This window comes from Myotis davidii, unplaced genomic scaffold, assembly GCF_000327345.1.
Source record: "Myotis davidii unplaced genomic scaffold, ASM32734v1 scaffold663, whole genome shotgun sequence".
In the NCBI taxonomy this organism is placed as follows: Eukaryota; Metazoa; Chordata; class Mammalia; order Chiroptera; family Vespertilionidae; genus Myotis; species Myotis davidii.
The window spans coordinates 7,669,570-7,681,245 of record NW_006295816.1 but is presented as its reverse complement, the minus strand read 5'-3'; the positions used below and the strand labels follow the sequence as shown (position 1 = coordinate 7,681,245).

The window sequence follows — 11,676 nt, the reverse complement described above, 5'->3', positions numbered from 1 at the left end:
GCGGACAATCCTGGGAAGCTCACCAGACACCAGCTCCTCCTTCCGTATGTGGGGGGCCCCCTGTCCTGGGCCCGGGAGCATGTACTTGGCAAGGCAGAGCTCCCCTGGCCCTCGGGCCTCCATGAGGATGCCTCCATGGTGCAGAATGCCAGGCGTGGCATGCAGAGTCCTCAGGGTCCCCTGGGTTGCAGTCTCCTGCCTTTCGGGCACCGAACCTGACAGGCCCACTGGCTGCTCTTCCTGGAGGCCATCTCCACGGATGCTCTCAGCTGCCAGGGAGCCCATGGGGCAATTCTCAAAGAGCCAGGTGAACTTGTGCACAGAGCCCACAGGGATGGGCTCAGGGATTGCCCTTGACCCCTGGTCTTCCCTCTTGCCTGCGTCCTGGGCCTGGAAAACCTCCTTCTGACGAGACACCTGCCCTGAAGGAATCTCCACTCGGCTGCAGTATCGCACAGGCCCTCTTCCACAGGGACGGCCTGACGCCTGCAGGGGCTCCGTCTCAAAGACATGTCTGTCTGTCTGTCCTTCTCCAGCCCGGACCTGACTAACCTGCAGGTGTTGGTCCCTGGAGCCTTCTGGCCTGTCCAGGGGTTGGGGCACGAACATCCAGGTGCAGGACTGTGCCCCGGCCTTAGCTGTGGGATCTGGGCCCTCTGACCCCTGCTTCTCTGCCAGCTCACTCATTGGGAACGTCTCAAATAACCACCGGATGGTCTGCACGTCACCCTTGAGGGGTGCCTCAGGCTGGGGCCCGGCCTGACTCCTTCCTTCTGCTTCCTGTCGTTCCTGCCGCTCCCGCTGGTGGATTACTTCCAGGGGCTGGGTCTCAAAGAGCCACCGGGCAGTGCGCACGTCTCCAGCCACCACTTCCTGCCGGGTGATGCCCCGCACCACGTCGACGGTACTGGGGTTTCGGCCCAGCTGGTCTAGAGGCTGTGTCTCAAACATCCACCTGTAGCCCTGCACATCACCTCCGACTACTTGCTCTCTGCTGACAGAGGTCAGGGCATGGAGGTGGCCTTTGCCATCCTGCATGGCATACACTGGGGACCCTGTGTCCTGGGACTGCTCAGCAGAATTGGTTCCTTCCACTTCGCTCACAGTTCTGGGGGTGGAAGGCTCGCCCTGCCCGATGCTGTCCAGGGGAAGCGTCTCAAACAGGTTCTTGAAAGTCTTCACGTCCCCCTTTACCCCCTCCTTCTGGGGGCCAGCTGGAGAGAGGGATAGTGCTGAGAAGCTATCACTGGATAGATGCGCACACATGAGCCCCTCTCCCTTCCCGGGACCCACCCGCTGCAGGTGACCCACTTGGACCTTGTCTCTGGGAGTGTCCAGGGGCTTCATCTCAAATAGCCACAGGGTGGAGCGGACGTCACCAGGGACTACCTCCTCTTTGGGCGGGGCCTCTGCCCCAGCCTCCTCTTCCCCCTTTAGAGTGTCTAGCGCCCGGGTCTCAAACAGATGCCGCTGCTGCTGAACATCTGGACCAGGAGGGAGAAGGTCTGGGGATGGTTGGAAGTCCTTCTCGTCCACCAGGATCTCCCGGATGGCATCCAGGGGCTGTGTCTCAAAGATCCAGCGAGTTGAGCTGACATCCGGCCGGGCCCCCTCCTCCAGGGAGATCCCCCGGATCACCCGCACCTGGCTGGGGTCCCGGTTGATGGCATCCAGAGGTTGGGTCTCGAAGAGCCAACGAGCTGTCCTCACCGCATTGCTTTGGATCTCCTCCCGGCATACGGCCTTGACCTCGTGGATGGTGCCTTCTGCGTCCTGGATGGCACACAGCGGCTCTGTTTGGAACAGCTTCACGGTCTTCTTCACATCGCCTTTCAGCTCCTGGATCTCCGAGCGCAACTGCAAGGGACTCTGCTCCTGGATGGAGGGACGGGAGCCCAGGCGGTCCAGCGGCCGAGTCTCAAAGAGCATCCTGGTACCTTGGACATCTCCGCTGGCTGCAGGCTCCTTCACTGTTGCCTCCAGTGCCTCGGCCTGACCTGTCAGCTCAGCCAGCGGCTTTGTCTCAAACAGCTGGCGGGCTGCACGAACGTCCGCTCCACATGGCGGAGGTCCGGCTGGCTCCTGGTCTATGCTGTTGGCAAAGGAGCCTTCCTCAAACTTGCGGGAAGTGGCCTGGACGTCACCGCTGGGCACCGGCTCCTTGGCAGCTGGCTTCTCATGGTCCCCAATGGCGTCCAGCCGCCAGTTCTCGAAGATCCAGCGCATGCACTGGACGTCACCCTCGGTGGGCTCCTCAGAACCCAGGACCTCGGCCAGGTCCTCAGCCACGGCCTCGGCCAGGTTCTTGCGGAGCTCAGGGTGCATGTGCCTGTAGAGGCGGCGGAGCTCACTGGCTTGCCGCTGCTGGTGGAACTTGGAGAAGGACTCCTTGGGTGGTGGCAGCGGCAGATCCTCCAGGGCTGGCGGCGGCGGGAGGGGCAGGTCCTCTGCGGTGGCCATCGGGATGGTGGGTGCGGGGGCCACCTGCGTCTGGGTGTTGGACATCCTTCTGAAGAGAAGGGCAGCGATGAGGATGGGCTGGGGGCTTAGGTGGGAGGGGGGCTGGCTGCTGGGAGAAATGGGAGGGAGAAGGACGCAGGGTCAGCGTAGGGCTGTGGTGACATGGCCTCTCCAGACTTCACTTGGGTCTCACTCTGCGACCTGCATGCTTGGTGTGTGACAAATCTTAAACTTAGGGCATATGGACCCATCTACCAAGATGGGTCCAGGCTTCCCAAGAATCAATCACCTGAGCAAGCAAGACATTGCTGGCCATGAAGCTCTGGCCTTCAGCCCCACAAAGGATGTTCAGACCTCCAGCTGGCAAACTGGACAGGCCCCATCCTCACCTTCCTTTACCAAAATCAGTTTTCCCCGGTGGAGTCCCAGGTGAGTGGCCTGAGAAAATCCTGTTCATGGGATCCCAGGAAGGGAGAGGCAGGTCCCTAAACAAGTGCCTGGGTATTTCCCATAGAGAAGAAATTCTCTTCCAGAACACCAGAGGGCGCGCTTGCCACTTTCACTGAGAGTCTTGCCCAACTTCTACCTAGGCTTTCAACTCACTGCCCATCCTTTCCCAGGCCCAGTGGGCCCACAGCCCATGTAGAGGCTCACCAGGTATCTCATGGGTAGGCAGAGCCAGATCCTGAGTCCCAGGTAGGGGTTTCTGTGCTATACCCAAGACTCAGAGGTCTGAGCTAGGGGGATCTCGAGGGTCTTCAGGCCCAACCAGTCATAATTAAAGAATAGGAAATTGAGGCCCCGAAGGGATCAAATCTTGGTGAATAAATAACAGGAAGTGCTTGCCTGGGGTTCCTGGACCCTTTTGGGGGTCTGTAAAACTTTCCTATGGGCTGTGGTGCCCCTCTGTTCCCCAGCAGACACCCCTAGGAGAGTGAGGGTGACACCTACAGGGGAGGTGGGCAGTGGGACCCTCTGCAGAGACAGCCCTGCCCCTTGCTCATGGAGACTCAGTACCAACTGTGTGCAATGAGCCCGAATCCAGCTCCGTGGTCCTCTCCTTTCCCCGCCTAGGTCATTCAGGTTTCACCGTGGCATTTCCTCCTCCCAGCTCACCCCTGCCCGCCTCCATGGCCTCCCACCCCTCAAGCCCTTCTCTGGTCTTTGTCCTCTGTGTCTTATCTGTATTGTGACAGGTGTGCTAACAGTCCCCAGAGGCCCGTAAGAAAAGAATGAGAAGCATGTGCCCCTCCTGCTGCCCCTGACCCATGGCTCTGCTCCACACTCGTTGCTAAATATAGCTGAGGTCCTGGCCTCAGCACGGCAGCCCTGGACTCCAGACGGAGGCTCAGGCTCAGCCAGTGGGACTCGCGGGACCTTGGCGCATCTCATCCCCTTATCTTGCCTGGGATCCCTGCCCCAGCCCCTGCCCCCTTAGCTGGTGTCAGGCCCCTGGCCTGCAGGCTGACCAGTGCTGGGGCCTGAGACTCTTCATGGACAAAGGAGCATGGGGCTGATTGGAGGTTCAGGGACAGTGGCCACAGGTGGGGGCAAGGTTTCCTCTTCACGGCTATCTCAGAGGGGGGTGGGTGGGGACGGAGACCTACTTGCCACCCCCCACCCCATCTTGTCCACCAAAGTCATCAGAACCCTGAGGAATTCAAACTCTGAAACCTGCCACATGAGTCTCACCACACATTCTGGGGGTCTCTGAGTTCTAATGAGGACCCCCTGCCAAAGGCAAACGGTGCCTGTCCCCACCTCTTCCCCATCCCATCACCACCAGTGTGGCCTGAGCAGATGGCTTCTGCAAGGCTACCACCTCCACCCCCAGGAATCTCCAGAATCCCTGCTATGGTCCCATACGGTTAGAATCACGGAGTCCAGGGATGTCAGCCCTGAAGACCTCCAGAGGTCACTGAAGCTGAGGACAAGCTCTGTGTCCAGCTGCTGTGGGTTCAGACAGGGAAACTGAGGCCCAAAGAGGGGAAAGGTGCTGTCCCGGTAGGCTCTGCAAAGCAGTGCAGGGCCTGAAGCAGGTTTCCGGAACCCTTGGCTTTCCCATGCCTGCCCCTGACGGGAGCTTACGTTTCTAGAAGGCAAGGATGGGGTTTGGGGAGGGCAGAATTCAGAATTGGGACCAGACTTAGTGTGCAGGCTGAGCCCCCAGCAGTGTCCCAGAGCTTGGCCTCCTAGGGCTGGCCAACCCCTCAGGGTGACCCCACCTCTGTTCCCAGTGTGCCTCTCCTTGGCCCAGTCCCTCTACAAGTCTCCCTCTGGCAGACTCAGATCTTGTCTCCCACTTTGTGCTGCTCCCCAGATCTGTTCCCAGGGTGTTGCCCCAGGGCAGGATGATGGCCTGGGGCAGAGTCTAGGTCATGATATGTGGGGAGCCGGGCACAGGCCAGCCCTGGGGACATTCCTGGGGCCAGATAGCCCAGGACTTCCACCCACAACAGCTGGGCACCAGGCTTGTCTAGCAATGCGGAGTAGGACCCGCTTCCCACCCTCCACCCACGTGCCCTCTCACCTCTCCTCTCCCCGTTTCCTCCCAACACTGGGCCCTCCTGGGAGGAAGCCCAGAAGCCCAGGGAGTGCCACACCTGTATTTTAAATAGTGCAACTACAGGCCATTCCTCCTGAATGCCTTTCTGGGTTTTTATCAGACTGGTAAGAACTTGTCCCTTCTGTTGGCTCAGGCCAGTGGCCGCCCCTCTGAGAGCTCCCATGGGGCTCATGTCAATTCTCCCTTAACTTCCTCATTAAGGGAGGTCCTCATGGAATCTTTATATCAGAGACCCCTCCACTCACTTACATGCAGATATACAGCCCCTCGGCCTCTTTCTGCCACCCCTAATGCATGCTGTCCTGAGAGCCATCCCGAGGGTCCAAAGGGGACCCCAGCTGGCTAGCCAGCCCTGCCCTGAAAGACAAAGGGCAGGATACTCACCTGCCGGTCCCACTTGGCTGGAGGGTACTTGGGGTCTGTGGCAGGTGCGGCCCAAGGGTCTGTCCTTCCTCTCAAACTTCTAGCTCGGGCCGGTTCTACTCGGCTGGATCTGTGAGGTACCTTCTCGCTGCCCTGGCTCCGGGTCTCTGCCTCCCCTGCCAGACCCAGCAGCTGCCTTTATCTTGCTGGCTGGGGTGGGGGTGGAGGGGAGCGGGCGGGAGAGGCTAAGTTCGGAGCATGAAGTGGTTGTTATTTTTAGGGCTTGTGGAAGTCACTCTTCCATCCTGGGGAATCGGTTACATGTCCTTTCTGGAGGGGAGGGGAGGAGCAGTGAGGGCAAAGCTTCATTTATCCAAGTCTGATCTGAGGACGGGGCTCCATGACTCAGCCGCAGAGTGGGGTGCCGGTGTCCCAGACTATTTTGAGAAAATGAATAAGGGGGGGGGCATCTGACACCTGGACGGACCTGCCCCCTAGCCCTGTGAGCCCCCCACCTCCCTACTGTGGTCTGGCCTCTGACTACTCCTGATGGTTGTTTGTCGGGTGCCTGGAGACTGGAGGCCCCAGGGCAGGCCCAGCCCCTCCTCCTCTGTTCCCTTCTCCCCAACCCCTCTGCTCTAAAGATTCCTCTCTCCATCCATTCCTCCCCAGGCCCCGCCGCTCAGGTCTGCACAGCCCTGAGCACAGGTGGATTCTGGGAAAAGGCATCTGAATTTCCAGGCCTCGGCTCTTTGTGAGGCCCCTGATTTATCAAAGAATTCCACAGACGGGTTCAGTGGTTTTCATGGCAGATTATCTGGGTCCCTGTTTACTTCTGGGCTCTCCCTCTGACTCAGGGCCCAGGTTTTCTGGGAATGGAGGGGAGGGGAAGGGTGGCCGCAGGGAGCTGACTGTGGCGTTATTTCTGACCCTGGAGTCATTAGCTTCTGGTCACAAAGGAGGGGTGGGTCATAGTGGCCCCTTCTTTGCTGGCCAGACAGAGCCTGAGGGGCTTAGCAGAGATCCTGGCATTTAGGTCAGGAAGGGGCCAGTGTGGTGAGGGGTGCTGGGGACCATACAGAGTGCAGGCGGAGGTGGCATTTTGCCCAGGCTGCATGTCTGAGGCTGTGCAGGTGCCTTTTGCTACCTGGCAGAGCAGGGCCTTCCTTCTGACATGCCCAGTGCCCTCTGGTGCCAGGGAGTGATACCAGGCACTGCTCACTTTTTCCACTGAGTCAACCTCGGTCGTGTCGCACTGGCCTGCGGGTGGAGAGAGGGGCAGCCAGGAAACCCTCGCTCAGGTCTCCTGCCCCTTCCTGTTTCCCCTGCTCTTTTTCTACCTTTCTGTCTGCTCCCCAGGGTCCTGGCTCCCCACCGCCAGGAAAACGTTAATTCCCTTTCAGGACAGGGCAAGAGGAGCCCTAGGTGCGCCTGGGAGCCTCTCCCCCGGGGATGCCCAAAGTGCCTGCCTGCTCTAGTGGTTTTGAGAATTGAATGAATTAAGAAGTGAAAAGGTTTTATGAGCGTGCTTAGCACACACACTAGAGAAAAGCCTGCTACTGTCACTTATGTGTGAAAAGAGAGTGGGTACTGGAAATATCGGGGACCACTCTGTAAATTTAGTACCCGATTGTCTAACCGCGATGCTGTACATCTGAAACAGCAATATTGAATGTAAACTGTAATTGAAAAATAATTTTAAAAGAGAAAAACACCCTGTGGAACCCACGTTTGTATTCATCCCAAGTGTGATAGCTCCTGGTAGAAGTTTCTCAGGCCTCGATACTAAGAAAGGGCCTTTGCCTGACCCCCACGTTCATTTCCATCTAATTCAACTGCGCTGCTTAAAACAGCCCCCACTAGCCACATGCGACTAAACAGGTTAAAATGAAATAAAATTGCAAATCCAGTTCCTCCATCACACTAGGCACATTTTAAGAGACACACACTTAGTAACTATCACACTGGACAGTGCAACACGTTTCCATCCTTGTGCAAAGTCCTATTGCACAGTACGATTATCTCAAACAGATGGCATGTCCCTCTTTGCCTTGGCTGTTAGGAAGCTCTGGGCTACACTGTTAGTCTTTTACAAGTAGGCTCTGTGGCCTGTATCCTGTGTGATGAGGGTGACCAACTGTCCCTGTTGCCCGTCTCTGAGGGGTTTAGAACAGGGACCTTTCTGCTTTAGAACTGGGGAGGCTCTAAGAAAACCAGGGGGGTTGGTCAACCCACATGCAATGGTCTAATGGTATCACATCATCAAGGTGTCAGTTACAAGGCCCGTAAGGTGTAAGTCAGGCATGACTTATCGGAGTGTCTTTGGTGGCGACACCGTGCATCTATCCCTCAAATTTCTGTGGGAGCGAGGCTGGAAATAAATACATGCGCTGAGGTCGAATGGCTGTGCTGATGAGAAGGCAGAGGGGCCCCGGGGGAGGGAAGGGTGTTGTTTTCCAGAGATCACTGTCCCTCCTTCTGGCCTCCTGCTTCTCGGTCCTGAGGGCCTTCCCCTGCCAGCCCCTCCCTCCAAGTGGGGTTCCACCAAAGTTGGGGATTGTTCAGAAGTTCATGTCTGTCCCCCTGAAGAACTGGCACTTAAACTCGGAGCTCAGGGTGAGTAGCTGGCCACCGACTCACCTGAATTTTTAGGAAAGGCAGGAGTGATTAAGAGCAGACGACCTGTGAGACCCACTAGCTGTGTGAGCCTGGCTAGTTACTTACCCTGTTTCTCAGTTTCCTCATCTATAAAATGGGAATAATAATGATGCATGTCTCAAAGGGTTGTTGTGAGGAATATATATTTATTACACACACACACACACACACACACACACACACAGCATTTAGAATAGTGTCTGGTACACTAGCTGAGTAAATTCAGTAAGTTTTTCCCTGGATCCTGGCCACCCCCTTCTCCAGTCCCAGATCCCAGTGTGTCCTCTGGGTTCGAAGATGAGTGCCCTTCAAGGTGCTGGCTGGCAGTCCTGGCTTCCCTCCAGCCAGGAAGTAGACACTGGTGCCAAGGGACAGCTCTGGCCACGCCGGGCTGGGTCTGTTCCAGGCCTGTAAGAGACAGGCCCGCTGAGCCTCTTGATATACTCATCGGAACCCAGAGAAGGGATTTTCTGCTCCAGGTCAGCTCACAGGGCGGACCCGTGGCCGAAGAGCTCTGCCTCCTCCCACGGGAGGGTTGTGACTGGTGCACGAGAGGCAGCAGAGCTTGGGGTTTGAGTGTGGGATCTGGTGTCCGACTGCCTGAAACCTAATCACCAGCCTGTCTCCCTATTTATATGACCGCTGAGCGTCTTCCAGCTCTCTGCACCCTACAGTCTTCGTTTGGGATCTTCCAGTAGCAACGTGATTTAACTGGGAGGAGAGGAATGTGGTGAGGGAGGGGATAAGTGAGTTGGGGAGGGAGGAAAAGCAGATGACTTCTGTGGGCAACAGGGGTTCCACCCCCAACGGACTCTCTGAAAGCTGGTGTAGAACATGCCTGGCCTGGATGAGGAAACTGGGGTGTTTATCCGCCAACCCTCACCCCACCAGTTGAGCGCTATTTCCTGGAAACACTAACTCCCCCATACTTCAGCCTGCCCCTCAGTGCGAGGGAGGCAAGTGTTTGAGATGCAATGAACTGTGGGTCGTACAGGGAGCGTCCACTGAAGCTGCAGGTAGCCCCTGGAGCTGGGGGAAGGGATATGGGGGCACTGGCAGCATTTGCTACATTAGGTTCTCCCATCTGTGATGATCATGAGTCTGTATCATGTGGTTGCTTTGAAGATTTAGACATGTGCTTTCCAGTTGATCTTAAAATAAGGAGATCATCTTGGTGGGCCTGGCCCCATCAGGTGAAACTTTTAACAGTGGAGTTTCCTCCAGCTGGTGGCTGAAGAGGACATTAGGAGGATGTGACACCATCACTAATTAGGAATGCAGCCCCTGGCTGACAACTAGTAAGGTAATGGGTCCTAAACCTAGGAACTGAATTCTGTCACCAACCCGAATGAGCATGAGAAAGGATTTTGCTTCAGTTTCCAGATGAGGACTCAGCCTCATTTCAGCCTCTTGATGCCCTGAGCAGAGAACCCAGCCTGCCATGCTGGGCTTCTGACCTTTAGAACTGTGGGCTAATAAATGAGTGTTGTCTGAGTCACTAAATGTGTGGTATCTTGCTAAACTGCAATGGAAAACTAATACAGAATGGAAACTGAAGCAGTTGAGGGCAGGAGACCATGCTTGCTCACTTATAACAGTCACCCAGTCAGGCAAGAGCTTGGCCTAAGCATTGTCTATCAAGTGGCCAACTTGGAGGTGCTAGGAAGCTATGCTCAGTTCCCCCAGGTTACCACCAGAGAGCCTTAGAGCATCTCAGAATCAAGAAATACAAGGTAGAGAAAGTCAGGGCAGGAAGCACCCGCAGTTCTCTATTTTACACCTGGGGAAACTGAGGCTTACAACAGAGCTTGCATGACATGGAGCAGTGAAAAGAGCTGGTTTCAGACAATCCTCCTTTGGAACCCCAGTTCCACCACTGCCCAGCTCTACAACCTTGGACAAGTTACGTCAGCTCACTGAGCCTCAGTTTTCCTGTCTATACAATGGGGATGAGTGCTTTGGCCATGAGCATGAGAGGGAAGAGAGTGGGCACAGGCACAGACGTGTGGATGGTGTGACTTGAGTGTAGGGTGGACGGGCAGAGAATGGAGAGCCATCTTCAGCGGTGGGCAGGGGCCAAATTGTGAATGCCAGGCAAGGTATTTGGGCCCTATCTTGAAAGGGTAGTTTGGGTCACAGGAGGCAGGTGATGAGGGCCAGTCACAGCAGGACAGGTTCTGAATGATGAGGATCTCAGTGGTGGGGAGGAGGGCCTGAGTCTAAAGGATGCTGAGGAGAAGAGTAGGCAAAGCCTAAAAGAGCTATGCGATGCCCAAGTGCCTGGGGCACTGTCGGAGGTGGCACCAGAGAACTAGGTAGTAGATTGGGAGGTGAGGAGAGGGAGCACCCGGGAGATCCCGCTGGTGTGGGGATGTGACTGGGTGGTGCAATGGGAGAAAAAGGGCAGGGTGGTTGGCAGCGGGCGGAAACAACGGGTTGCCTTTGAACAAGATGAACATGAGTTGCCAGGGTCTCCCAGGTAGAGCCGGTCTTCAAATTGGATCTAGAGCCAGGAGAAAAGACTGGGCTGGTGACAGAGAGCTAATGGCCAGCTGGTGTGCAGCTGGGAATCAGGCTTGGAGGTAAGGTGATCTCCCAGCGGACTGTGAAGCAGGTGGGCGGAAGAGAAGTTGCAGTGGGGAGGTAGGAGAAAAACCAGTACAGGAATTAGTCATGGAAGATACTGGGGTGAGGAAGGAAGAGAGGAGTGCCCAGTGCTCCACAGCGGGAGATAAGGAGTGGGAGGGTTCAACAAGGCAGCCACATTGAGGTGAGGGAAGCAAAGGCAGCCGCTAGAGGGCCGCCGAGGGCTTGGGGTGAGCCTGCGGAGACACAGGGAGAGATGATGCTGGTAAATAATTCCTCTGGTCCTCACAGATCTCATGGCCAAATGGGAATCAATATAAGAGTCAGGATTGTTGTTAAAAAAACAAATGAATAATTCTTCAGGAAAGCGCCCAGGAAACTCACAGCAGCTTCAGGCAAGAGGCGGGTACACAGTTCCCAAGGCAGGTAGGAACCGGCGTTGGAATGCCCCCAGTGCACAGAAGGGGGCAGCACCTCCTCAAGTGACACTTCGTCTCGCTAGATTAAGCACATTTCATCCTTTCATGTATTTAATCTAAAAGAATGCTTAGCACAGCTACTATGGGCTGGGCTCTGGACTAAACACCAAAGATAAGATATTCTCCTGGAGCCTACAATTTATTTAAAGAAGCAAGTAACAGAAATAACGGAATTATCCTATCAATAATCCCTCTAAGCTCCAAAGCTTTATTATATTCTTCAAGTTGCAGGGGAACCTTTCTAGAATGTGTGACCTATGACCCCTCTTCCTTACAAAACAGTATTGAACAGAACTTTTTTGTTTTGTTTTGTTTTTTCTGTACATCAGATTATTTATTCACTTGATTCTTAGATTCACTTGTTGATAGATGCATATTTGTTGTTCATAATTAGTATCTTTACCTTTTTCTTATTCTTCCTCTTCTTAAAGGATACCTTTCAGCATTTCATATAATGCTGGTTTGGTGATGATGAACTCCTTTAGCTTTTTCTTATCTGTGAAGCTCTTTATCTGACCTTCAATTCTGAATGATAGCTTTGCTGGATAAAGTAATCTTGGTTGT

General features: G+C 55.3%; 1 protein-coding gene across 1 annotated transcript in view; it reads right to left on the bottom strand.

Moving 5' to 3' along the window:
* XIRP1 (xin actin binding repeat containing 1) overlaps positions 1 to 5,544 on the bottom strand; it is a 9,124-nt gene extending 3,580 nt beyond the window's left edge. Inside the window, exons 1-2 of the mRNA XM_006770551.2 lie at positions 5,411 to 5,544; positions 2 to 2,509 (exon numbers count right to left, since the gene is read on the bottom strand). Of these exons, the coding sequence (XP_006770614.1) occupies positions 2 to 2,505 (2,504 nt within the window). The 5' untranslated portion in view covers positions 2,506 to 2,509; positions 5,411 to 5,544. The remainder of the gene's footprint in view (position 1; positions 2,510 to 5,410) is intronic.
* Between the last annotated feature and the right edge of the window lie 6,132 nt (positions 5,545 to 11,676).